The sequence below is a fragment of the Eurytemora carolleeae genome, unplaced genomic scaffold (genome assembly GCF_000591075.1).
Source record: "Eurytemora carolleeae unplaced genomic scaffold, Eaff_2.0 scaffold420, whole genome shotgun sequence".
NCBI lineage: Eukaryota > Metazoa > Arthropoda > Copepoda > Calanoida > Temoridae > Eurytemora > Eurytemora carolleeae.
Window position 1 is genome coordinate 177,617 of NW_019397757.1, and position 26,820 is coordinate 204,436.

Consider the following 26,820-nt stretch of genomic DNA (forward strand, 5'->3'; position numbering starts at 1 on the left):
GCAAACCCCAAACAATTGTTTAAAAATGTTAATTCGATTGACAATACTCGGTGGATTCTCATTTGAACTACTGCCGTTTGAACTATGGTACATTTGAACTATTGTTCGTTTGAACTATTGTTCATTTGAACTACTGACATGACGTCATATCCTGTAGTTTAAATCAACGCATTTCTTGCTCATTTGAACTATTTTTCTACCCCAATTCAGTTTTAAAACATCCAATACTCCGATTAGTCCGATTGATATTGATCAAGCACACAATAAAGACGACAAGTCTACGTAAAAGTATACGCGGCAATTAATGCGAAAGTGAGCATCTCGTTATTTTAAGAACTCTGCAGCACAATTCACGAACAAAATGACAAAATTAGGGAAATTAAAAGATTTGTTAAGGTTTATTGATATCGGAGCAAATCTAACCGACAGTATGTATCAAGGAGAATATAATGGAACCAAATATCATGAACCAGATTTAGAGGTATAATGTTCCGGCCTTTATACGTGGCTTATTAATGATGTAATAATTGAAAAAAATTGAAGATGACAACAAATGCTATTTATTGCAAACTGTATTACTTGAAAATAAATTCCTTACATTATTCTGTATTGCCGATTGGGCTTTATTCTGTCTTAGTGTTAAAAAATTGCCCCTTCAAGAACGATCTAAATATTATTTATGGGTTCGTCCTAGTATATTATTTTTGGACGTGTACAGGGGGGGGGGCAGTCTATAATTCGTTCTCTAGGATAGACCCGCCATTTTTTATTTATTGATTGAATATTTGAACACCTAACTGTTATACAAATATTCCATTTAATAATTCTTCATCTTCAAACTCGCAAATTAAATACACTTTTGTTGTTAGATTCCTTTGTTGCTTCTTGGACGGAATTTAATAAGTAATAATAGAAGTATATACTTTTTCACGTAACAGCTTTGAACACATTTACTTTTAATATTAATATTAGGATGTGTTTCGGAGAGCAAAGTACAATAATGTGGAGAAGATGATCATTACAGGTACTCAATCAATGTTAATAATATTTAGTTATTTTTGAAGATTTAATCATTCAAGAAAACTACTCAAAGGAACTTCCATATCCATTGTGTGCTAAAAAGTGTACTGCAATTTATGCATAAAATATAACGTTGCAGACTTGTACATTCTCTCCACAAACTGTAGTACGTTATTTTGGGTGTATCTTCTCAAAACACAAAAGTGCTTAGGATCCGGTTTATTTTTTATTTTTTTTGCGGATCCGGATCTTTGATCCACCCTTAAAAAATGTATCTAAGTCGTGAAAATTACTAAGATTAACTGATTTTTAGCGGTTTTGCTATGGTCCTGATCTGTGGATCCGCATGTTTTTGCTGATCCGGATCTAGGAAGCCAAAATGTTGTGGATATTAATCTTAAATACTGATTATTGATTCACTGTTTCTCTATCCCAGTGCATACTTTCCAAGCACTCAATTTTCACTAAGAAAATACGGATTTCTCCGTTATCTTTTGTAACGTTTAAATGGCTAATCGGACATGTCACTCTGTAAAAAGAGGGAACACCAACTAAATTACCTGTACAGTCCCTTTATTTGACAGGAGGAAACTTGGAACAGAGTCGGCAGGCAGTGGCTTTAGCTAAACAGTATGAAGGAACCTTTGCCACAGTTGGGTGTCATCCTACACGGTGTTCCGAGTTCCTTGAAGATCCTGATCTATACTTTAATAAACTTCTCCAGCTTATACAGGATAATCCAGAACAGGTATTCACCCACTACAGTGGAACCCATAAAACTGTGGAATAGGAAGATGACAGTAAACCAAATTTAATGAATTTGAGCTAGGTCGTTGAACTACCTATCGTTGACTCTTTAGGACTTTAGGACAAATCCTGAATCAGGGATTCAGATACATGGTTGAATCGTCTCTAGACCTGGCTTAATTAAATCTGGTCCTAGTTATGATTTTAACCAGTCCAATGAACCTAAAACTTATATTAATAGTATACAGTTTAAATGGGCCCATTTTACTTAACAAGTTGCTTTTCAAGGTTTTTGTATAACTATTTGCTTTTTAGCAACCTCAATTACATAAAGGATTGATAAAATGAAGTTGCCCTATTCGATAGTTTTATGGGTCTCACTTTAGTTTTATTTTTAACGGTTATGTTCGCAACAAATGAAAATTGATAAGTGATGTTTAGAATGACCTAACAATGCATTTTGAATTAATTGGTATTTTAAATTTTTACATGACGTTTTTAAAAAGAAAAATTGATCAAATCTTCCTTCCTAGACCAACATTTAAGTTAAAAATTAAGCCTGTCCTTCCAGGATATCAGCAAGAGGTTTTGGGGCGGGTCATATATAAATGTCTTTACTCAGATAGAAAATAAAGGTCATGGTAAATTCTTTCATTCTTTCGCGGACATTTCCTTTAAATATTTAAATCTTATATTTCAATTTTCAGGGTGGCCAAAATGTACGGATTGTACGGATTGTACGGATTGATTTTTTTTTTAAATATAACAATAGAATAATAATAAACTTTTTACATAAATGGGACAACTTGACACAATAGTTAACTTTGACTTTGTTTACAACTACTTTATACAAATCTTTCATGACCTCTATATCTCTAGGTGGTGGCAGTAGGAGAGATAGGACTAGATTATGATAGAACTGAATTCTGTTCTCAGGAAACGCAAACCCTGTATTTCGAACGACAGCTAAAACTTTCTAAACTTACAGGAATTCGAAACTTATCTATATCTTTATAATAAAACAAGATATTTATATATATGTTGCCTATAGCCGGCCAAAACGACTGGATCGATTGGGCTGACAATTTGTGTGTACACTCATGGGTTGCCTTTGGCTAAAAAATCGATTTTAAAATTTTTCTTGAAATAAAATTTTTTTCCCATGGGCAACTCCGGGCCCTTCAGCTAGTTATTATTATTACTAAAAGGCAACCATTCAAAAAAATCAATTCAAGCCTTTGTCAAACTACAGTCGGGCCCATAAAAGTGTGGAACAGGAAGACGAAATCTATGCAATCCTTTGCGTATTTGATGTTATTATAATGAAGCTACTATATGAAGCTAGAAAGTCAACTTGAGTCTAAAAGTCGTCTCCTACTCCCTATTCTAATGGGTCCCACTGAAGACCATCTTTATATCTATCAAATTGTTATATTTTACCCTATGTGAAAGTCACAACTAGGCGGGAAAAAAATTCTAGAAGATTTTTAACCAAAAAAAATTTAGTTAAGAATTGCTGCAGGGTTACCCCTGTTCTTACACAATAGAAAATCTACTGATGATCTACTGGATATATTGGAGAGAAACAGGCATATTTTCATCTTGTAAAATGTTATTTCCCCCCATCCCCCTGGTCCCTCTCTTAAGGGAGTGACTGGCAAGACATGGTTGAAAATGCAGTATTGTAGCAAAAAGTTTAGGTTTCATTTGAGACCTATGAGACGTTTTTACGTTGTATATTTGTTCAGCAAGAGCGCATATTCAATCTTCAAAATCCTCATAGATCGATCGTCCAGGGATGATTTTGAAAATGGGGTTTTAAAGATTATTCAATGACGACCACAAAAAATGAAACAAAGATTTTGAAGTAATCAAATAAATAGTTTAGGAATATTTCGAAAAAATAAGATTAATTCTTATCATAGAAAATAAGTAATCTTTTTCATTTATTGTTTTCTGCAATTTCTCAATGTGTACAAACATTTTGCCGTAGATTTCCTGGAATTTTATTGAAAGAATTTGTAGAAATCTGCAGACAAATTTATAAAGCATAAGAAATTCAAAATAATGATGATAAAGAAAAATCATTTTTTTCGACTTTGTGAAAATCGTAAATGGTAAATATGTTTGCGCGGAGCGGCAAATATATTTCTATATTTCTATTTTTAATTTCCAGAGAATCTTAATTCTTTCAAATATTCTTGAAAATATATTCCTATACTTACTTTTTTCTATGAATGGTGTTAAGATGATAAATATTTAGTTCTAAACTATCAGGAGGAGTAGTTCATAGTTTCGATGGAACAGCTTTAGAGAGAGACAGAATCCTCGAACAAGGTAATCTATATAATAAATCATAAACAAAAATGTTTGATAACATTTAACACTACACTTCAACATTTACCCCCAAAACATCCTGAACTATATTAATATGTATTACATAAATATTCCTATTATACAGTTATGCGTTTACAATTTACAATTTCTAATTTACAATTTACCAATCATTTTATTCTACATAAAAATGTTATATATACTTGCACATTTACAATTATTTAAATACAATTTACAATTTAAATTTACACGTCTTTATTTACAACTTCTATGTACAATTTACAAATCATACATATATGTATTTATTTGTATATTTATAATTTTTTATTCTCTTTACGTCTTCATTTACAATTAATTATATACAATTTACAATTTAAAAATATGTTGTAAATTTACAAATGGCAAAGAAACATTATATCAGAATGAGCCTCTAATGATTTCTCCACAAACAGTTTGAAAGACAGGAACCAGGAACATTCTGTTGTTTATTTGACTTTTTCAGGATTCTATATTGGTATCAACGGTTGTTCCTTGAAGACAGAAGATAACCTTGAAGTTGTGAAAGGTATTCCTGCAGATAGATTACTTATTGAAACAGATTGTCCTTGGTGTGAAGTTAGACCAAGCCACGCAGGATTCAAATATATTAAAACAAAGGTATGAACTCCAGGGCAGTATCCGGGGGGTCATAATTTTTTTCCCTCCCTGCCTTACTCATGTTAATATTCATATTTACCATTAGTAATGTTAACTTTGAAGGGAACCCAACTGTGAAATGTTTAGTTTGAAGGGTACACAACTGTTAAATGTTTAGTTTGAAGGGTACCCAACTGTTAAATGTTTAGTTTGAAGGGTACCCAACTGTTAAATGTTAAGTTTGAAGGGTACCCAACTGTTAAATGTTTAGTTTGAAGGGTACCCAACTGTTAAATGTTTAGTTTGAAGGGTACTCAACTGTTAAATGTTTAGTTTGAAGGGTACCCAACTGTAGTGAAGAAAAAGTGGAAGGTTGGTGCAACTATAAAATCTCGAATTGAACCACACACAATAAGACAGGTGAAAACTTGTTTATTTTTATTCTTCCTCAATTAACCATTCAGCGATTAAAACTAAATATAGTTCACAGAAAAGAATGATATCTTAACACACTCATTAGTTTGCGACAAGTTTAGTACATATGTAGTTATAGCTAGGTACGGATAGTTAAACTTCTCTCTTCTGTACTAGAGAAGTATTTCAACTATCCATACCGAGTTCAACTAATGTTTGCTATTCATTAAATCCGACCTAAGATTGATAGAACTACCGATATATGATTCTTCATGTTTTTTTCCAGGTTTTTGAGATCCTCTGCGGTGTGAGGGAAGAGGAGGATGTTTTAGCGTTCGCGGAGCAAATATTTGCAAACACGGAGAATCTTTTCTTCCCTAAACCGGAAGTTGTGGAGGAGACGCTACCGGAAGCACTTGAATCAGATCTCAACATTTCTGAATCTAATCCAGAATCTCCTACGACTGATTTAGAACCGACGGTCTAGAAATTATAGTCTCTGATCTTCAAGGTTACATAAATCTGTATGCTATTGCTCACTCCTCTAAAAACTCTCTGATTTAAAAAGTTTATTTGAAAACTTTGGTTAAAAGAGACATGAAGGCTTGAAAGCAGGATTCAATTTCTTGGGAAGAAGGGGGGGGATATTTTTAAAATATATACCCTGATGTTCTATAATCTTTGACATGATGTTGCAACTAATATTCTGTGATAAATGAAAGAGAAAATGTGATAAAAACTTGTTGAGCCCACAACAGTTTGATGCGCATTAAAATTTGTTGTGCAAAGAAAATTTTTTTGTTAAAGATTTGGTAAAGGTTTTTTTATTTTAATCTAATTCGCATTTTTTGCTGGTTAAACGTAAAAAACTTTAATTTTAAATAAATAAAACCATTTTTTGTTTCAGAACAAAATGAATTGTAAAAACACAAACAAATCAATTTGGAGTTTAGTTTCCGGTTCCGTACTGCAAACCAACCCTGGAGTTTTAGGAACATTCTTAAGAGTTAATTTTTTCTAGCCCCCCCCCCCACATTTTTTCTTCAACCTGGAGCGTGCAACTTGGATTGTCGGAACCAATTTCCAAATATTATATCATTTTCTCTTCTCTCAAGAGCTTAAAGAGAAGATACAAACTTATTGAATCTGATTGTTTATTGCGTCGATTCCATTTAAAGGGACTGTTAGCCTAGTTTCAAGTGACCCACCATGCAAAGATGTCAATGCCCGGTTTACAACGAAACCCTTGAAACCGTACCTTATCAAAAATTTAGAAATTACCGCAGTCGTTTTCAAAAAGTGTTTATTTCTGTTAGTTTCTCCATAGATTCTTATATGCAATATATGCGCAACCCACTTATACAGGGAAACCGCAAATAAAATAAAAAAAAATTTAGAAACAAGCACATTACTATCTAATTCATACTTGATCAGACAAAGCTTTCAAGGGTATCGTTGTAAATCGGGCATTGCCGTCTTGGCATGGAGTGTCACTTAAATTACTCCTACAATTCCTTAGTTTTTAATTATAAACGTTCATAAAACTGGTTTGGTATAGTTTATAAAATGAACTCTAATGAGTAGAAACAGAGTTAAAAAGTTGGAAACCTGTTCTAGCCGCAGGGTTAGCTACATACAAACCTAATACAGAGGAATCTGTCAAAGTATTTAACGCTGAAAAGACTGTGCCAGGTAAAATATACCGGTTAAAAATACTGAGAAATTATTGCTGTGATGTTATTTTTAAATGTCTGAAGAACAAAATTTGACGAGTCTTCTATACTTCATTACGAAAATATGGTTTTTGCGGTTTTCATTGTAAATCGACTTCATCAAAACAAAATATTGCAACATTTTTGTCCTAAAAAAATATTTGTTTTATTTCCTAGAGAGTTGGAAGAGGTTTGTGTGCAAGGTTGGACGAACTCTGAGTCTTGATGAGAGTTTATGTTGGGATCTAATCTGTTCCTACCTCTCTACAGAGTTCAGGGGAACACAGGACTCTCTTAAACTCCTTGTACAGGACGAACAGAAGGTAAATATTCAATCCAATGTTAAGTGATGAGCAACAATTGTGTGTACGTTAAAAAAAAAAACTTATAACATTTTTGAAGCTTGAAGTTTTACAAATTTCAAAATTGTTTATTTAAATATTTGTTTGGCTTCTAGTGCTTCCATTTGGCTAAATTTTAACACTGAGAGAAAATCCATGAAAAATTGAACCAATAACTATCTGTTTTTGTTACTTTTTTCCTAAAAGGGGATGGTGGAGTTGGCACATTTGATGTGGGGGGACCCCCCCTACATCAAATGTGCCAACTCCACCATCCCCTTTTATCATGAAATTTTTTCTTTTAGAATCTCAAAATCTTTCTTTTTTATGATCTTTTATTCAATACGTATAAAAAATGAAAGGACGTGTCAAACTTGAAAAAAATGAAAAGGGGGATGGAGGGTGGAAATTACATTTATAAAGTAGAAAAGCTAATTATTTATAAACAATGATACTTATGAAAAAAAAATGCCTCTGGAAAATAAACTTGTCAGATATTTTATAAAACAAATTACTTTTGTATAATATTGTGTTCATTTCCGCACTGTCTTTTTTATCAATATTTAAACACAAAAAATTAATAAATTTTGTATTTGTAGAGAAAACCCCTTATCCTGGATATTTGGCAGTTCTACCGAGCAGAACGATTATATCTTCTACAAACTGTTAAACATATACTTTCAGCAGGGTCACAGGTATATAATTTGCATACACCCATTCCTTGCAAAACAGGGGTGTATAATTTTGCCTATTAACCCCCCCCCCCTGAGTTTTATGAACTGGGGAAGAAAAAAGTGAAATTGGACATAAAAAATGAAAAGGCAAGTTTTACATATATTTTGATACCTCAAAAGTACATTTTCTCCCTTAAAATCATTTATTTTCTCCCAATTCAGCGCAAAAATAAATTAAAATAAATTCCAATCCGCTTAAACATACCGAAGAATAAAAAACATTTAATAAAATGTGCAATTTTAATAATTAATAATTAATAAGTTTAAGAATAAATTTTTAAAAATTCTGCTAGGAGAATGTGCTAGATGTACTGGGAAGTGTATTTGAGAATAATGAACAAACTCTAAAAAGTATTGTTGCACAACTCAGCTCCGTTATTAAGGTTATATCTTTAAATCATATAAATAGCAAAATAACATCAAAAAATAAAAAAGATCCGGTTTTCTTCTTAAATTATAGTTGTTGTCTTTTGAGATCATAAGGTCGCGTTGAGCAACTCAAGTGTCGACAAAAAAATCAACAGAATTGTTGACACAACTAGAAAAATTTGCTTACATAATTTAGTAAAGCTTAAAGATTTATGTTTGTATTGTAGATTGTATAAGCTGGATCCTGATTTAGGAGCTTAAAGGACGAAACACAAAGATTATCCGTCTTTATATTAAAACTTGATCCAAATCCAGCATATTTATATTTTGATAGTTTTGCTAATTTCTTTGATTTAAAAAAAATTCTAGATAGTTGTTTAGACGTTTTGCCAATTAGATCTGAATTTGTGGATCCACATATTTTGCGGATCCGTATCCAGAGAGCTGAATTGTTGTGAATCTAATGGATCATAAGAACTGGTTTGGCAATATATAACTTGTTTGTTTCCAGAGAGCTGAATTGTTGTGAATCTAATGGATCCTAAGTACTGGTTTGGCAATATATAACTTGTTTATATTCAGGAGAGATCTCCTGTTAAAGAAGAACTAGGAACCAGTCTAGGAGGAACATGCAGACATGCCTGGCTACATTTTCATCTTAGGAAACAATTTTATAATTATTTAAATTTAAAAATAATCTTTGTTCAACGTAAAAATACGTTATTTCAAGTGCATGACCCTCCATTTTTTTAAAGTGGATTCACATCGTTACTCTTTGAAACTTTGTCGATTATCGACGACGGCGAAATCTTCCTTTTTTTCGTAAAAATGATTTTCATGCACTCCAGTGTGCACTGTAAGACATAAGTGTATGTATGTAAAATGACGTCACGTCCCGAATTTTACTTCCTAGGACCTAGACTTCCGAATATTTTATGTCAAACGCGGGTTTTCGAAATTTAAGGAATTTTCCGTAAATTCCGGAAAGCATATGTATTTTTTAAACAGCTTGCATACAAAGTTGTCAACAATTTCACGTGTTTCCAAGTATCAATTACGTGAGCACTCACTTTTCAAGCTAGAAAAATAAGGATAACTAGTTTGTGTTGTAAAGCTGACGTGCCACTCTACATCTGGCGGGTTATTTGAAATGCGTTTATGAAATAACTCGAACATGTTACGTATGCAAGTTCAATGAAGTTTTACCGAACTAATTGTCAAACATTCAGATTATTTGCTGAAAGTTTATGAATTGTAAATTAGAGAGATTATGGAGCTTCTCCAGATTCTGCTGATTGCTCTTCATACCAGAGAATTCCAGTTCTCTGATGTACAAACCATTACACAGCTCTTTCTAGAGTTTGGGTTCGGAACTAAACTACAGTTCAGGGTAGGCTTTCTTGATACTGATAATAATAATAATAGATTGATGAATAAGTATCCAGCGCTTCAATATGCCACAATTGGCTTGGAATACATCACAAATTGTAATGCCTGAATACCCTGCTCTGATTCCATCATCTCTTGACACTCAAAAACATCATTCACTTGCACGCAAAATGCTAAAAATATTCTTACACTAAAAAACATAAACTGTTCGAACATTAAACTGTCTGATGTTACGGCTTTCTTTTTAATACATTGTACAATCGCTAAAATACCGCGCTTTAAATATAATTCTACATCAATCAGTAGATTGTATTCTTAAACATTAAACAATAACTTAATACATGGTGACAGTTCATAGATTAGAGTTTTTTTTTATAAATTCTTTATTTCAAGAATGTACTATCAGACAAAGCCTAAATTTCTTTGTATTTAGAATGAGTTGGATGATAAACATAGTGAACTGGTTCGTAGTGTAGGATATCTTTCTGTTTCTATCCTAGTATACATGATACAATTACCATCTTCAAACCATGTATCAGGTAGGATATCTTTCTGTTTCTATCCTAGTATACATGATACAATTACCATGTTCAAACCATGTATCAGGTAGGATATCAGGCTGTTTCTATCCTAGTATATATGTTCGAACCAAGGATATTAGGCTGTTTAAAGAATTTAAGTTCATCTAAAATCAACTGAACGCTGTGTGTTCATGACTAATTATCTAATTCACAAATCTAGAATAGTTAACGTCTCACATTGGCATTAACTAATTACCAACACGAGTAGAACTAAGGAGAGTAATATAAGGTTAGTTTTTATTTCACTGTGACGTATTAGGAGTTCATGAACTAGTTTCTATTGTTAACACTTACAACAAAAAATTGGACGAAATGCTCGATGTTCTGAGAAGGGCAGGACAGCCGGGCCGGAGCAAATACTGTTGATCAAACGTTGGTTTGAATAGCAAAACTAGTTCTAGATCTGTCAAAAAATGTCTAAGTTATAGGTTATAAGAAGCAATCTGAATCTTTACCTCGTTAATATTGGACAAGTTTATAAACCTCTTGTTTATTGTAGAGCACAATATCTGGAGTAAACCTGAAAACGTATCCACAGTGGAAAGACTGATCTCCGGGATAGGAAACCATCCGTCCCACTCCCCTGCTCTCCTAGCTTGGGCCCTCACCAGCTATATCGCTAGGGGCGCCAAGGTGCTGAGCAAGTCCTCTAGGATGGGTGAGGTGGCGATCCAGAACCGTGTTCTTAAAACACTGGAGCTTATTCTTGTTGCTGATTTCATGAATCATCCATTAGTGGCAGATATCATTCATCGTCAGGTATATTATTTAATTCTGTGTACTTAGTGCTCTGTACTCGGTACCCTGTACTCTGTACCCTTACTCTGTACCTTGTACTCTGTACTCTGTTCCCTGTACCCTGTACCCTATACTCTGTACCCTGTACTCTGTACTCTGTACTCTGTACTCTGTACTCTGTACCCTGTACTCTGTACTCTGTACTCTGTACTCTGTACTCTGTGCCCTGTACCTTGTACTCTGTACTCTGTACTCTGTACTCTGTACTCTGTACTCTGTACTCTGTACTCTGTACTCTGTACTCTGTACTCTGTACTCTGTACTCTGTACTCTGTGCCCTGTACCTTGTACTCTGTACTCTGTACTCTGTACTCTGTACTCTGTACTCTGTACTCTGTACTCTGTACTCTGTACCCTGTACCCTGTACCGTGTATTTCAGCTGGTCCTTAAAACTATTATTATCGTTACAAATAGACGAATAAAGCTTAAGCCAAATTTGAAGAGTTTAAACAGCGTCTAGACGTGGTTTAAACATGGTTGGTTCAGCTGGAAAATTTAATAAATATTTCGTCGCTTAATTAGAACGGGTTATTGGCGGTTCAGCGACACAGTTCAAATTCTTTAAATTCGGCCTCTGGTAACAAAGTTCAAAATATTGTAAAATGTTGCCCTTGGGTGTTTCCTTTTTGGGAGGATTAAAGGATCCTATAAAATAATGAGGAAATTTTAATTTCCCGCCAAAAAAAATAGAAATAAAATAACTCTATTTTAAGGGATTTAAAATGGGACAATAATTTGATTAAGCTTTTTTTCAAAAAAAAATATTATTTCCTTATTCCCTTATTCCCATGGTATTTTTGGGAAACTTTTTAGAGTGTGGTATAGCTTGTTCAAGGAAACATACCTTTGTGGTTTTAGGTTTACAGACTTGTCTCAGATTTGTTGACAGTATTTGATCCAACCAGCCTGGGTCTTCAGACAGAGATAGATGCATTAGCAGTTCTACTACTCAAACACAGGTTAGGGACAAATCAGTGGTGTATACTGTATATATTCTTACGGATCCCCTCAATTAAAGAATGAATTTGTATCTGGATTTACCTTAAAAACTATTAATTGAATTCTTTAAACTTCTTTTACTGGAGTAAAAGGGGATGGTGGAGAATGAGATGTCCTATTTGATGAGGGTGAGGAGTAATTACTGGGCCTTTATTTTTGGTTCAAATCTTCAAAATTTTTGGCTGAGTAAGAAGACTCAAAAAGATTAAATTTAATTTTTTTTGATTGAAAATTTCTCATCTTTCGCCCCTAAATCATCAAAAGTCATTCCATCCCACTCCCCGTGGGGTGGCGGTGAGTAATTAAAAAAAATATATATCCCTGTATTGATCCAACCTAAATTCTGTTATCTTGACAGATCTGTAGCTGGAGATTTCTGGAAACTAGATGAAGATGCTGGACTATCATTATACTTCCAGGTATTTAGCGTACTCTTACTCAATACTCATTCTTATTATTGGAACTTTAAATGTACAAAAAGTTTTGCCTATTGTTATTATTGATTTTTTACGCAATAAAACAATGTTAATATCTTGTTTTTATGAAGATATTCGATGATTTTGGTGATAAAATGAAAGTTTACTTCAACTAAACTCGATACTCTTCTGTCCAAAAATGATTTTCCCCCCAATTCTCTGACATTGAGGGGGGGGGGGGGAGTGTTATCACAAAACAAAGCGTATACCCTTGAAATTTGACCTTGACTAAACGTTTGATCCAATCTTTAGGAAACTCTGGCAAATTTCCCCCGTGATTTCCAGCCTCTTGTTGAATGTATGACCTCCCTGTCCTCCGCCTCTCCCAGCAGCTCCCAGAGGATTGTTTCAACCCTCTCCAACCTCGAGGTCTATACGGAGAGGGTTGACGAGATAACTTCCAGGTAAACGGAGTCTAGATTTCTTTATAAATAAAATCTCTTACATTTTTCTTTGCCCATACCCTTCATAATGTCCTCCCGTCACACCAATCAATGATAAAAATCATCTTTTTGAAAGTTCCTTGTAATCTGTTCGTGTTACAAGTTAGGCATGTTTTTTTTGAAATATAAATATAAATTATCATCATACATGTATTGAGAGTAAGTTGAAGATTAAGCTGAAAGTACCATATAAAGTGTCCCTAAAAACTCATTAGAAGGTGTTCAAAATTATCTCTATCTTTTGGGTTCTTTAAAAACCCAGTCAGAAGAGAACAGACATTAATACAGCCAATAAGAGAACATCAATGTGAAGTGCACAGTCGTATTACCGGTACGATAAACTTAGTTTTGACCCTTATAAAATTTAAAAATTTGGTTAATATGAAAATTAATTACTGAACAACTTTGAAAAAGCTTTCTTCCAGGAGGTCTTGAAAAAGCTTTCTTCCAGGAGGTCTTGAAAATGCTTTCTTCGAGGAGGTCTTGAAAAAGCTTTCTTCCAGGAGGTCTTAAGAATGCTTTCTTTCAAGTGGTCTTGAAAATGCTTTCTTCCAAGAGGTTTTGAAAAGTTTTAACAAAAAACCAGATACAATTAAACCTGGAACAAGCTCTCGAGTAACATTAAAGATGCTTCACACCTAAACCCTTTTATGACAAAATTTGGATGGAGATTTAGAGAATATAAACAAGAGAACTCCGCTAATCTTCTACTTGAAGTATCCTGTAGTCATAAGCACGAACAAATAGATTAAACAAAAATCGACGCAAATGCAAATTTTGATTTTAAATAATGTTTATTTTTTCCTGTAGGATTGGTAGAACCAGGGATGGGTGTTTAGAGCTACTAGAGGATAGATACCCATATGCATTTACCAAAACTGTATTTATCCCTGCAAATACTAAAGGTAAATAGATTTACAGACAAATTGATCCATTGATGGAATTGATTGATTGATTGGAATTGATTAATTGGAACTGATTGATTGATTACTAATCTTCAAATCTCATTTTATGGTTAAATATTTTTCAGGAGAACTCACTGACAATGGAAATGTTAGATGGAGAGTAAACGTAAACGGTTGGCAGGTAAATTAGTCTCAGAAAATTCCCCTTTTAACAATTCTTCATTTTTTCCTTGGAATTTTTACTTAGTTTCCAATTTTCCCATAGAATTTCGGAATAAGTTTTTTCTCATGGAAGACTTGTGTTTTCAATGGCAAGGTTAAGTTCTGGAGACAATGACAGTGAAAAGACTTTCGTCATCTTTCTTAGTTTAGTTCTGAATGTTGACAAGAATAATTTTTTATCTGCTTTAAGAAATTATCATACCTTTTTTTAGATTTTATTGGCTGAATGTGGAGAGTTGAGCGTACAGTTGTCTGCAGGGGAGGAGCAGGTATTAATGATTAAACATGACGCAGGAAAGATCAAGTAAAGCGTAAATTTTAAAATCATTTATTATTCTATTTTTCACCTCGAAGAAGGGGGGGGGGGTGATATAAATAAACGTTTGATAAAAAATATTTAATAAATAATAATCTTTGTAAGGTGAGAGCTGAGTCCCTGAAGCGTGTGACTAAACTGTCTGGTCTAGTCTCAGCAATCCTAACTTCGACTCCTAGTATGCTTAGTAAACTAGGTTAGTATCAGATCTAAACTATTGTTTAGTATCCTGTATCCTTGTATCCTAGTATGTACAGTAAACTAGGTTAGTATCAGATCTGAACTATTGTCTAGTATCCTGTATCCTTGTATCCTAGTATGTATAGTAAACTAGGTTAGTATCAGATCTAAACTATTGTCTAGTATCCTGTATCCTTGTATACTAGTATGTATAGTAAACTAGGTTAGTATCAGATCTAAACTATTGTCTAGTATCCTGTATCCTTGTATCCTAGTATGCTTAGTAAACTAGGTTAGTATCAGATCTAAACTACTGTCAAGTATCCTGTATCTTTGTATCCTAGTATGCTTAGTAAACTAGGTTAGTATCAGATCTAAACTATTGTCTAGTATCCTGTATCCTTGTATCCTAGTATGCTTAGTAAACTAGGTTAGTATCAGATCTAAACTACTGTCAAGTATCCTGTATCTTTGTATCCTAGTATGCTTAGTAAACTAGTTTAGTATCAGATCTAAACTATTGTCTAGTATCCTGTATCCTTGTATCCTAGTATGTATAGTAAACTAGGTTAGTATCAGATCTGAACTATTGTCTATTATCCTGGATCTTTGTATCCTAGTATGCTTAGTAAACTAGGTTAGTATCAGATCTAAACTATTGTCTAGTATCCTGTATCCTTGTATCCTAGTATGCTTAGTAAACTAGGTTAGTATCAGATCTGAACTATTGTCTAGTATCCTGTATCCTTGTATCCTAGTATGTATAGTAAACTAGGTTTTGTATCAGATCTAAACTATTGTCTAGTATCCTGTATCCTTGTATCCTAGTATGTATAGTAAACTAGGTTTGTATCAGATCTAAACTATTGTATCCTTATATCCTAGTATGTATAGTAAACAAGGTTTGTATGGGATTTAAACTCTCTAGTATTGTCTAGTATCCTGTATCCTAGTATGCTAAGGAAACTAGGTTAGTATCGGATTTAAACTCTCTACTCCCACCCTTATCTCAAGAATGAAAAAAATATCTTCACTGCCCACAGGTTTATTTTTTAAGGAAAATTATTTTCTTGTTTTCTTCCCCCCTCCCCTGCGCCCGCTTTAAAAATAATTTTTACTGGTTTACCCCCCCCCCCTTCCCCCCCATATTCGAAAATCATTTCGACTGCTTGCCCTGCCAAAATTTAGTTTCTCTCCTTTAAATACTATAATTATTTTCTAGAGGATTTGACGTGTGTGCTGGGCCGCCTATGTATAGGATTCTGTCAGGTCTCCCATCCTCCCCTTCTTCTCCTAGCAGGGATAACTAGAACCTTCTCAGCTATTCTCAGGATAGATACACATGCTTCTCAGGTAGAAACAAGGGTAGATTTGTTCTTTTTGAAGCAACCCTTCTCACCCGAACTAAACCTCCCTGCGTTCTTTTAGCCTGACAGAAGTCCCAGAACATATATCTTTACTGAAGCTTTGAGCCTGGTGGGACAAAGTTGGAAAAATTGCAATCCTTAGTGGGGACAAGGGGTTTATTCTTCTCTCAGAGACAATTAAGGATACTGTATATAGATAGTAACATAAAAAATCTTTTTGTCTAGGCGGTTGAGTTGTTGAAATCATCAGGCCTTCTTCCTCATTTCAGTCTTTCTCATTCTTTACTGGAGAAATCAAGCTCTAGTTTAGTTCCAGGAGTAGTCGGATTCCTTCTTGCAGGTTCACGGATTTAATTAACTGGTAGATGAGTTAATGAGTTGATGGATTGAGGGGTTGATTGATTGATGGGTTGATGGATTGATGGATTTAGGGGTTGATTGACGGACATTTTTTTACTGAATTACAGGATTGATTGATTCATTGATTGCTTGCTTGACTGAATAATTGATTGATTGAGTCATTGAGTCATTGATTGATCGTCTCATTAATTCTTATATTCTTTTATTCATTGATTCATTGATTAGTTGGGTGATTGATTGATTGATTGATTGCTGATTCTTTAATTCATTGATTCATCCTTTGATTGACTGATTGTTGATGGATTGATTGATTGATTATCTAGGTGAGGAGACCGTTCGTGGAGAATATCCTCTTCTGTTGGCCTTCCTTAATCTACTCAAAGGAACAAAGTTATTTATTTTACTTCCTGTCAATGTGTAAATTTTTCCAACATGGTCAAAAATATAAAAAATTTTGTTATTATTTATGGCCTGGTAAATCATATTTTCTATCAACTGATAAATTTGGTAAAATTGTATTTGAGGACATATTTGAAGGGCTGTCATTGTAATTTCAAGTCCACCTTCATTTAAAGAGCTAGAGGGGCGTGCCCGATTCTTTATAGAAAAATCAAAGATATCTCATTCATTGTTGATTAGATAAAGCTTGTTATTGTACCGTTGGGAACCGGACATGTTACTCCATTGTTTGAAAACTAATTTAATATTTGTTGTTGTGAAGAAGAATTTGGTGAATCGGATATCGAGGCTGGTATCCTGTTCCTATGCCGTGAGGTTCTGCCCAGCTTCTCCAACTGGAGATATCAGATCCCAGGACAGAGGGAGCAGATACTAGTACTCTGCCTTACTATACTTCTCCAGTATATAAATACTAATCCTGCAGGTGGGTTTTCATCTTGATACTAGTACTCTGTCTTACTTTTCTTCTCCAGAGCTTAAAACTTTAGAATGAGATATCCTTTATCCCGATTACATAATCTAGGACACACTTTTGATTTTCTTCCTTAACCATTATTTCTTGGATAAAGTAGAGAAAAATCAAAAACTGGTTTTTTAAATTTGAGAATTCCTCCCGTTTCTGTATATCAATCTTAAAATGGCGCGCAAAATTTCAAATTTATCGGCTTCACATACGCGACTCTGATTAGTTGAATTTTATACACTTTTCAAGGACAAGAATAGGTTAGTCTCGATATTAAGAAAAAGAGAGGATTAAGCATTAATCTTGATATCCACCATTCTAAAGTTTTTAGCTCGGTATAAAAATACTAATCCTGCAGGTGGGCTTATGATCAGGCCGTCATATGAGCTTATCAATTTTGTATTTTGAATCCTCAAAGGAATTAGTGGCTAGGTGAGCCTAGTCCATGGATTGCCCCCCCCCCCCCTGAAGGTCGGGGTTCATTAGAGGGCTTTCCAATTACTCGCTAAGTCGGGTCCTTTGACCCCTGTGTAGAGCAATTACCACTTTTTTAGATCATTTTTAATAATCTAATTTCTAAGACCTTTCAATCCCAGTAAATAAACTAAAAACATCCGATTTAAAATTATGTCAGTCGATGTGACTAAGCGATATCCTAATCAACAAAGTTTTTATAGCCTGTCAAATAGGAATCATATTGGATGATATATAAATGTCTTTTCGAAATAGCGTTGACTCGTATCGAAAATCGGTGTTGTTAACGATTAGTATTAAGAATGTACTGAAGATAAGAAGAAATAAAAGCAAAACCAATTCATTTCTCTTGGGGATCAATCTAACTTTCATGAAAAACTCGAACTATGTCTATTAAAAATAAATTTTCTACGCTTAATTGAAAAAATGTTCTTTTAAATTTTTGATTCTTCTTTATCTTTGATTTGTAAAGGTGCGAATGTAATATCCCGAGAGAACGGTGTGTGTGGTTCTTTACTGCTTCTAGCATCTACTGGAGATAGAACCATACAAGCACTACTAGAAAACCAGGTATTGGTTATTTTTTATCAGCTCAGTCAGATTTTTTGAAGTTTCGCAGACAATTTGCTTGTTTAAAAAAATGTCAACTCCAATTTTTTAAAACCCTGGTTAACCATTTTAATCATCTTTGTCTCAAATAATTATCGATTTTTTAGGGGGTTCTCCTCCTTTAATAATACGTTTTAAAACTAAATGTGAACTAATGTTTTAGACGTTTTAATATTGTCTTTTTATGTCTAATTTTGTGTTGAAATGGTGAAAACTTCAAGGGGAGATGAACTTTCCCAGATGCAGAATACCGAGCCTTGTAAAATTATTTGTTCAAAATTTTATGAAACTATTGTGTACTTACTTACTCCACTTAATGGTGAATTTTATTATGAACGTGCTATAAAGTAATCATGTGCTATTAAGTTAAATTAGCACAGATATATTAGAGCACGTATTTTATTTCTGCTTTCTTTAAGGCTTATGTTATCTAGAAATAGCCATAGCAATAAGTTCACAAACGTTCCATTAAATTATCTAAAACCAGTGCTTAGGATTCGGATCCGTTGGATCCGCAAGATTTTGGCTTCCTGGATCCGGATACGCAAAAATATGCAGATCCACGTATCCGGATCTAGTTTTAGGATAAAAATAAGCGAAAAAATAAAATAAAAAATTTTAAAATTATTTTTTGTTAAAAAAATTCAATAAATCTTAAAGAAATGACCTGGATCCGGATCCGGATTCATTTTTTTCCAGTGCGTATCCAGGATCCTGATCCGCATCAAATTTAAATGGATCCTAAGCACTGCCTAAAACACTACTTTTTTGGACGACGTGCTATATAGTGATGGACAGAAATTTTCTGTCCAAAAACTTCATAACACTGCGAAAATAGTTAAAATATGATCAAACACAATCCTCCTCTTTGTTCTCCTCACATCACGCTTATCAATGTATTGTAGTACACTACGAAAACAACAACAATACAATATTAATATCTAGGAGTGCTGGGAGAGCGGACGTGGAACTGATTTCTGTACTATAGTCTACACCTCTCTTTGCATACTTGACAGGAAATGAATTCTTTATAATCTATATACTTTTCTTGTCTATATACTTTCTTCGGATTGGATTGGATTGGATTGGATTGGATTGGATTGGATTGGATTGGATTGGATTGGATTGGATTGGATTGGATTGGATTGGATTTAAACAGCTCAATTGACCTTTAAACATGAAGAATAAATTCTCACAGGTTACTTAAGAACTTTCCTGAAAACATGCTATCAGGCCCTGTTGGCAGGGCACTACGAGCTCCACCCTCTGGGCCCCAGCCACACCTTCTCCTAACCCTGGCACACTACTCCTACTTTTTCCATGATCCTAGTGTTGCTACTGCAGGGATATCCCTACTCCGGTATATTGCTGGAGCAGTGGCTAGAGCAAACAGTAATATCAGGTATTTGCCTTTCTTATAATTTTATATTTAAAATTATTGATTTTTGATTCTTGAAACCAATTTCTCTTGATTCCAGATTAATTTTTCTGGAAAACTATTATTCTTGATTCCAGTTTTATTTGTCTGGGAAAAAATCTATCGTCTAACTTTTTCTGTTTAAAAAACGATTTTTAATCCCATTTATCTGTTTGAAAACCGATTGTTTAATCCAGTTTTATCTGTTTGAAAACCGATTCTTTAATCCAGTTTTTTCGGTTTGAAAACCGATACTTTAATCCAGTTTTATCTGTTTGAAAACCGATTCTTTAATCCAGTTTTATCTGTTTAAACACCGATTATTTAATTCACTTTTATCTGTTTGAAACCCGATTCCTTAATCCAGTTTTATCTATTTGAAAACCGATTATTTAATTCACTTTTATCTGTTTGAAAACCGATTCCTTAATCCAGTTTTATCTATTTGAAAACCGATTATTTAATTCACTTTTATCTGTTTGAAAACTGATTCTTTAATCAAGTTTTATCTGTTTGAAAACCGATTATTTAATTCACTTTTATCTGTTTGAAAACCGATTCTTTAAACCAGTTTTATCTGTTTGAAAACCAATTCTTTAATTCACTTTTATCTGTTCGAAAAACAATTCTTTAATCCTATTTTATCTGTTCGAAAAACAATTATTTAATCTAGTTTGATTCGTTTGCAAAACGATTCTTTAATCTAATTTTATCTGTTTTAAAAAACGATTCTTTAATTCAGTTTTATCTGTCTGTAAATCGCGTATGTTTAGTATGCTGGCCTGCCTGGGTAGTTCTGCAGTGTCTGTCAGAGATCTTCTGCTCACCAGACTAGAGAGTCCTTTAGAGGTAACATTATTCTTTTTTTAAAAGATTCGTGAAAAGGACTGTAAGCATAATTTAAAGTGACCCTCCATGTAAAAATGGCAATGCCAAACTTACTACGTACACTTAGAAGCGTTGTCTGATCAAGTATGAAATAGATTACAATGTTTATAATTTTGAAAACTGATTATTTTCAATTGTGGTTGATCAATTTTCAAAAGTGACATGCTACAAGACAATATATGTGAAATGTAAGAATTCACATTTGTAACCTAGAAAAAGACATTACCTTATAAACTATTGATCGGAGAAAGGTTTCAAGGGTACCGATATGAATAGGACATTGCCATATTTGCAGAAATGGTTCTTGAAATTACGCTTACAGTTCCTTTAAGCATTATCTTCGCACTCACAATCATTCATTAACCGTCAACCCTTGGTATAAAGTTCTAAGTTGAAATCCGTTTAATAATTTTCTTCGTCCCAATTCAGATCATAGAATTGGAGGAAGAATTTGAAAATGATCAAAACTCGTTAATAATTATAATTCTGGTCGGGTTCAATTCATATTCCGAATATTCATTTTATAATATTTCAGGATATTAGGTTGAAGATATCCACAATAGATCTACTTAGTTAAGTGTGTTAACTCTCAACCTGTTATCCTAGATATCCACTTAATGAATATATTTCAGAATATTAGGTTGAAGATATCCATAATAGATGTACTGAGTGAGTGTGTTAACTCTCAACCTGTTATCCTAGATATCCATTTAATGAATATATTTCAGGATATTAGGTTGAAGATATCCATAATAGATCTACTAAGTGAGTGTGTTAACTCTCAACCCGGGATGGTTCAACTTCTCCTGGATATAAATATCCATTTATCAGGTTAACTTTATAGAAAATATCCAACTTGTTCTATCCAGTAAAATATCCTAGATATTCTTGGGTTTCTAAAGGAAGTTTATATGAGGTAGAGATGGATAATAGGAACCATTATTAGATTTTATTTGTTTGATGCAAGGTCGGTCATTAATTTAAATTTTTTCGTGCTGACTCTTACTCTTCACGAATACTTCTTTTTAATTGTTAAAATCAACCTCAAGGGAAGAAGAGGTTGGTAGAAGGCGGTCGTTTTCTCGTATAGAGGTCTGAGGGTTTCATATCGGTGATTATATAGGTGATTATTCAGGTGTTCATTTCGCGATCATTTTGGTGTTCATTTAGTCAATCATTTGAGTGTTCATTTCGGGATCACGTAGGTTATCATTTAGATTATTATTGGGGGCGATTATCTTGGTGATTATTTAAGTGTTCAAGGCGATAACCAATTCGGGGATTATTTCGGTGATCACATCGGGGAACTTTGGTAATAATTTTTGTGAAAATTTTGCCTGATTTTTTGGCGATTATTTTAGTTATAATTTCGATGATGGTCGGGGATCAATTTGGTGATCATATATGGACCTCCATTTCTCCATATTTCATATTGTTATATTCTAGTTGTTGAAGGGCTGGCTAGCAGTACAGATTCCTCTAAGATAGTGGGAGAGGGTTGCTTATCTCCTGTACTAGAACTACTGGCGCAGTGTAAGGATAAGACTGGAGAAAACTGGCAGGTATTATTATATGCAATTTCTATTAAAGAATCTATCAAAGGCTAGAATATACGATATTTTATACAACGAGTTCAATTGTGTACAGCTGGAGTACACGACCAATAAGCAGACGTCTATATTTAGAGATATTTAAGGATCATTTGGATAGGAAATAGAATTTTATTAAAACTTTGTTTATGGAGGGATATCTAAACATTTTTAAGAATTGGACCAAAACAATACTCCTTTTTAAAAAAATACTGAGTTACTGTTTACAATTAAATAAAAACTATTTTTTTCTGTTCATTCCTTTGAGTTCTGCCATAAAATCTCTGATGTGTTGTTAAGATTCTCTTACTTCTTCCAAGATCCCAAACCTTCTCTAGATCGCTAACTTTTAGATGGTAGAGTTCATGTCTAGGAAGGTTAAAATGTTCTCCTGTAGGCTGTTTTGTATTAAAACAATTTAATTTTAGAAGCTGCATTTATCAATTCTCCGGTTGATATATAACCTATGGGATAGTGGAAGTCTGTTAGCCACTAGATTCTTGAAGGTAAACTTATTTATTTACAATTTGTAATGTACACACAAGCCGTTGCTGGGCCGTTGTCAGTAGACCACCAGTGATAGGTGTCATATCCACAACATTTGTACTTGAACCCTCATCTCTCATAGGTCAATATCCACAACATTTGTACTTGAACCCTCATCTCTCATTGGTCAATATCCACAACATTTGTACTTGAACCCTCATCTCTCATTGGTCAATTCAGTTACAGCCGAAAATGTAAAACATTGAAAATGATTTCGGAAAATAAATTAAAGGAATCGGTTAACCCCGGATAAAATGAGATGTATTTTGTGACCTTGTCATGTCATGATGTTGAAATGTTTTAGGATGCTCAGGGTTTCTGGGTCAACCTGTGTTGGCCGATTTATACATCAGGACTCAACTCAGACCAACGATTAAACAAGGTCAGCATTTTAACAACTATACTTCATAACCCTTCTGAAATTTGTTTTTTCTTATTCTCATACTCAGTGAAAATGTTCATCATGGACTGACCTACAATGAAAATTGAAGAATCCAATATGTCAAAAAAATAAGGAAATATGTTTAGAAATATTCATAGTTTTTCTCTAAATCTTTGGGAAAATATTAACATTGCAGAAATTCTCTTTCTTTACCTTTATTCTTGTTTTGATTTTTGGGGCATTGCATTTGTTTGTTTCCATCCTTGTGTTCAAGAATTTTAAATATTGTCTACTGATAACATAGCTAGGACAAGATATGTCAAGACTCAAGATTATATCTTAAACTTTTTACGGATCAGAACTTTTTATTGTTAAGTAGTCCTAGTCTGTTAATAATCTTTGCAGAGGTTTTGTGCATTGTATTATTAAGAACAACATTTTTTTCTGTTTTATTTGCGGAATTCAACATTTTTTTAATTAAAAATTATCTTGAGGCAACTTTTACCTTCAATGGGGTCATGTAAGTTACCACAAAAAAGCGCGTGTTTGATCGGTTCAGCCGTTTTGACGAGTATTGGATACAAACCAAGAAAATATGAGCCCTGTTATATTGTTGATATTGAGGTGAAAGGGTTTGTGCTAAGAATACTGGCTCATGAGATCTATACTTGGAAAGGGAAAGTTACATCTGAACTTAGTAAGGTAAGTCTCTGCCCAGTGATCCAGACCAACCTCCGGTTCAAGTAATTAGTCATAATCGACAAAATGCAAAGAAATGTTCTTTTAGTAGCTGAATAAACATTTTAGCTTAAAAAAAGTTCTAGTATTGTACATTGCATTACTTTTTCTGTAATTCCCCTATGAGGGTGATCAATATTTTTTAGTAAAAAGTATTGTTGTGTATAGTGAAAAAAGGGGGGATTAGATGAATCCAATTAAAATTACTTATCGATCGTTACTCTATTTTATTTCTATCCTATGTTTCTGTTTAAAGATATATAAAAAGGCACCCTGTTTCCCAGGCTCCAGAAATCCTGAACATGTTTAGATTTCTCCATATGAAACTTCAATTAAGTTATTTTCAGGTTTTGGAGAAGATTTGTCATGAGAAGACTGGATGTTTAGAGAGCTGGTGCCAAGGCGAGGACCAACAATCCAAAACAAATGTTAGTTTACAACTGTGGCAGAGCAAAGGATCCGGATCCGAATCCGCAAAAATATGCAAATTCATAAATCCGGACCCAAGGGGCTATATATCAACCAAAACATCGCTTATAACAACAAAATCAAGATTCTGCATAAAAAATAGCGAGAAAAAAATTGTGCGAAACATTTTTGGGGGAATTTAGATTGGCAAAACAATGGAATTACTGTTGTTTGAACTCTTGAATGTTTTAATAATGTTATTTAGGCTGAGAAGAGTTTGGTTGAGTTTGAGGCAGAACATGATGAAATGTTCTTGATTTCATCTTGGAAAATATTTCTTCTGGTTCTATCAAAGGTATTCAGAGTTCTAAAAGAAGCTAAAATTAAAGTAGTTCTGTTCAGATTTGCACTTAAGTTGATGAATCGGTTAACTGTTCTTTTTGGAATTCAGTAATAATAGCTCCTGAGCGGGTCTAATACGTCACTTTAAAACGTTAACAGAGCCTATAATCCTCAAACAATAACCTTCTTAATTCTACTCTTTAACGTCAGTACTTTTAAAAACAGCTTTCTGGCACAAAGATTAAGGTTAAAGAAATAGTAATGAAGTATTTTTTGGTTGAAAGCTCTGAAAGTTTTCTTTTGAAAATTTATTTTTCCTTTCTTGTATTTATCTGTTTTTAAGGATTGTCCTGTGAGTATATCTCCTGCCTGCTGTAGGTTGACCTACCTGGCTACAGTACAGGAGCTGGTCAGAGTGCTCCAGCTGGATCCTATTCCAGCAAATCTATCCGTCCTACTTGGTACGTTAATAGTTTTAAATTCAACATGATTCTTACCAGTAAGGATCGGATACAGCTGTAGGCGGTTTGGGTTGCCCAAGATGCGGCTTCTTGCAGATCTCATTCTCGTATATATGTACATTGTACACTAAAGAAAATGTATTCAGATCCAGAAATTTAATCATGTATAAGAAAAGGTTTTTCATACTTATTAATATTGTGAATAGAATTGATTGTTTTTAAGTAGGGCAAATAACAAAGGCAACATTATAGTAACACGAAAAAATATTTTTTTAAATCCATAAACAATTTCAAAGTAAGGTTGTAAAAAGTGATGTACTGACATTGGAAAAAATTGTTATTTGGTATGATGTTTGGAAGTTAAGAAAATCACGGAACCTCGTCGAGAATTTGTGGAAATCTAATTTCTCTGTAAAGATAACCTTGATGTATTGTTGACAGATTTTAGCCCTTTTTCCTCCACTCAGCTAAAATGGCCAGATTACGGGAAAAGAAACCATGTTTTCTGAAATTTAATGTTTTTTTCTTAAACGTAGCTAGGTTTTAACATTTAACAATAAACATACTTTTGGAACTTTTTAACTTTTGAATTAAAAGAATGTTGAAAAAAGATGTATTTTAAAGTTTTATCCATCCAGTTTGAATGTTTATTCACATAAAAACGGCCAGTGTTGCCTTTTCTCTTCAATATTAAAATTGGCTAAGAATCCTGGATTCAACGACAATTCTTTTTATTTTTATTTATAAAACAGTAAAAGCTATGAGACCTCACTTCATTCTTGAATTAGTAAATTCATTACAAGTCTGTGGGGTGGAAAGTAGGATTTATTTCATTTCATTTTACCTTATTTCATTTCATTTTGTTTCTTCGTTTCATTCATTTCATTTCATTATACTTCATTTCTTTCATTTCGTTTCTTTCGTTTCGTTTCGTTTCATTTCATTTCCTTTCATTTCATTTTTATTTCGTTTCGTTTTATTTTCGTTTCGTTTTATTCATTTCATTTACTATGTTTTCCATCAAGCGCCAATGAATGTTCAAGTAAGAGACAGTTAATTTTAAAACTCGGACAAGTTTTAGAAATTCTTTAAGATTTATTTCTTACAAATGAAAGAATAGGAATGAGAGAATTACTTCAGGATGGCATGCAATTAATAATATTGATAAATTGCAATAGTATAAAGAAAACCCACTAGAGTATTAAAAATGAAGTTAAATTAACAATTAAGGTTTTATACAAATAATGCCAATAAACAAACTGGCAAAGCAAAAACTTTTAAATCGCATTTGGCAAAAAAAATAACCAGACTTTAACCTAGCCTTCATAAATTGAAGCAAAAATAAATTAGCTACGTAATTAGACCCCTGAATTCTGGATTAAAACGGCCTTTCTTACATTCATCTACAGTGTTACCTTATACACTGCAGGGTTACCCACAAAGAAATAAACTTTAATGAGGGTCTGAACTTTAAATTAGACAATTCGAATCTTGAATTGAAACCTCGGCCTTGAATAATATTTTAAATCATTTGACAAAAAAGAGACAAGTTAAAAAATGCTAAGAGCCATTTATGCAAGCAAAAAGATTATGTAAATTCTGTACAGTCGTCTCTGAAGTCTCATCCTTTGCGGGTAACCCTGTACTAAGGTTTAGGTATGTTGTGTATCTCTATATATATATATAATCTCTGTTTATCT

The 26,820-nt window shown here is 33.4% G+C and overlaps 2 protein-coding genes across 4 annotated transcripts in view; both read left to right on the forward strand.

Annotated features, from left to right (window-relative positions):
* The first annotated feature begins 297 nt into the window (after positions 1–297).
* On the forward strand, positions 298–5,690 carry LOC111715804 (putative deoxyribonuclease TATDN1). The gene is made up of 9 exons (XM_023491177.1): positions 298–481; positions 973–1,024; positions 1,605–1,768; positions 2,647–2,755; positions 3,290–3,356; positions 4,031–4,104; positions 4,604–4,758; positions 5,071–5,157; positions 5,438–5,690. Exons 1-9 carry the CDS (start codon positions 362–364, stop codon positions 5,636–5,638), a joined length of 1,029 nt encoding a protein of 342 aa, XP_023346945.1. The 5' UTR covers positions 298–361; the 3' UTR covers positions 5,639–5,690.
* Positions 1,437–26,820, forward strand: part of LOC111715801 (nucleoporin NUP188 homolog) — a 33,311-nt gene continuing 7,927 nt past the window's right edge. For 2 of the 3 annotated variants that reach the window (XM_023491173.1, XM_023491175.1), the window contains exons 1-34: positions 1,437–1,441; positions 3,127–3,134; positions 6,057–6,143; positions 6,736–6,843; positions 7,041–7,186; positions 7,804–7,899; positions 8,232–8,321; positions 8,890–8,969; positions 9,571–9,697; positions 10,130–10,235; positions 10,777–11,036; positions 11,935–12,035; positions 12,434–12,494; positions 12,804–12,955; positions 13,805–13,899; positions 14,025–14,080; positions 14,334–14,390; positions 14,543–14,633; positions 15,840–15,970; positions 16,210–16,324; positions 16,668–16,727; positions 17,066–17,227; positions 18,213–18,310; positions 19,295–19,365; positions 19,548–19,751; positions 20,540–20,615; positions 21,383–21,485; positions 22,101–22,216; positions 22,672–22,749; positions 23,094–23,171; positions 23,796–23,873; positions 24,257–24,337; positions 24,583–24,672; positions 25,003–25,120. In XM_023491173.1, the coding sequence (XP_023346941.1) occupies positions 6,065–6,143; positions 6,736–6,843; positions 7,041–7,186; positions 7,804–7,899; positions 8,232–8,321; positions 8,890–8,969; positions 9,571–9,697; positions 10,130–10,235; positions 10,777–11,036; positions 11,935–12,035; positions 12,434–12,494; positions 12,804–12,955; positions 13,805–13,899; positions 14,025–14,080; positions 14,334–14,390; positions 14,543–14,633; positions 15,840–15,970; positions 16,210–16,324; positions 16,668–16,727; positions 17,066–17,227; positions 18,213–18,310; positions 19,295–19,365; positions 19,548–19,751; positions 20,540–20,615; positions 21,383–21,485; positions 22,101–22,216; positions 22,672–22,749; positions 23,094–23,171; positions 23,796–23,873; positions 24,257–24,337; positions 24,583–24,672; positions 25,003–25,120 (3,364 nt within the window). In that variant the 5' untranslated portion in view covers positions 1,437–1,441; positions 3,127–3,134; positions 6,057–6,064. The remainder of the gene's footprint in view (positions 1,442–3,126; positions 3,135–6,056; positions 6,144–6,735; positions 6,844–7,040; positions 7,187–7,803; positions 7,900–8,231; positions 8,322–8,889; positions 8,970–9,570; positions 9,698–10,129; positions 10,236–10,776; positions 11,037–11,934; positions 12,036–12,433; positions 12,495–12,803; positions 12,956–13,804; positions 13,900–14,024; positions 14,081–14,333; positions 14,391–14,542; positions 14,634–15,839; positions 15,971–16,209; positions 16,325–16,667; positions 16,728–17,065; positions 17,228–18,212; positions 18,311–19,294; positions 19,366–19,547; positions 19,752–20,539; positions 20,616–21,382; positions 21,486–22,100; positions 22,217–22,671; positions 22,750–23,093; positions 23,172–23,795; positions 23,874–24,256; positions 24,338–24,582; positions 24,673–25,002; positions 25,121–26,820) is intronic. The other variant, XM_023491174.1, reaches the window with a different exon arrangement.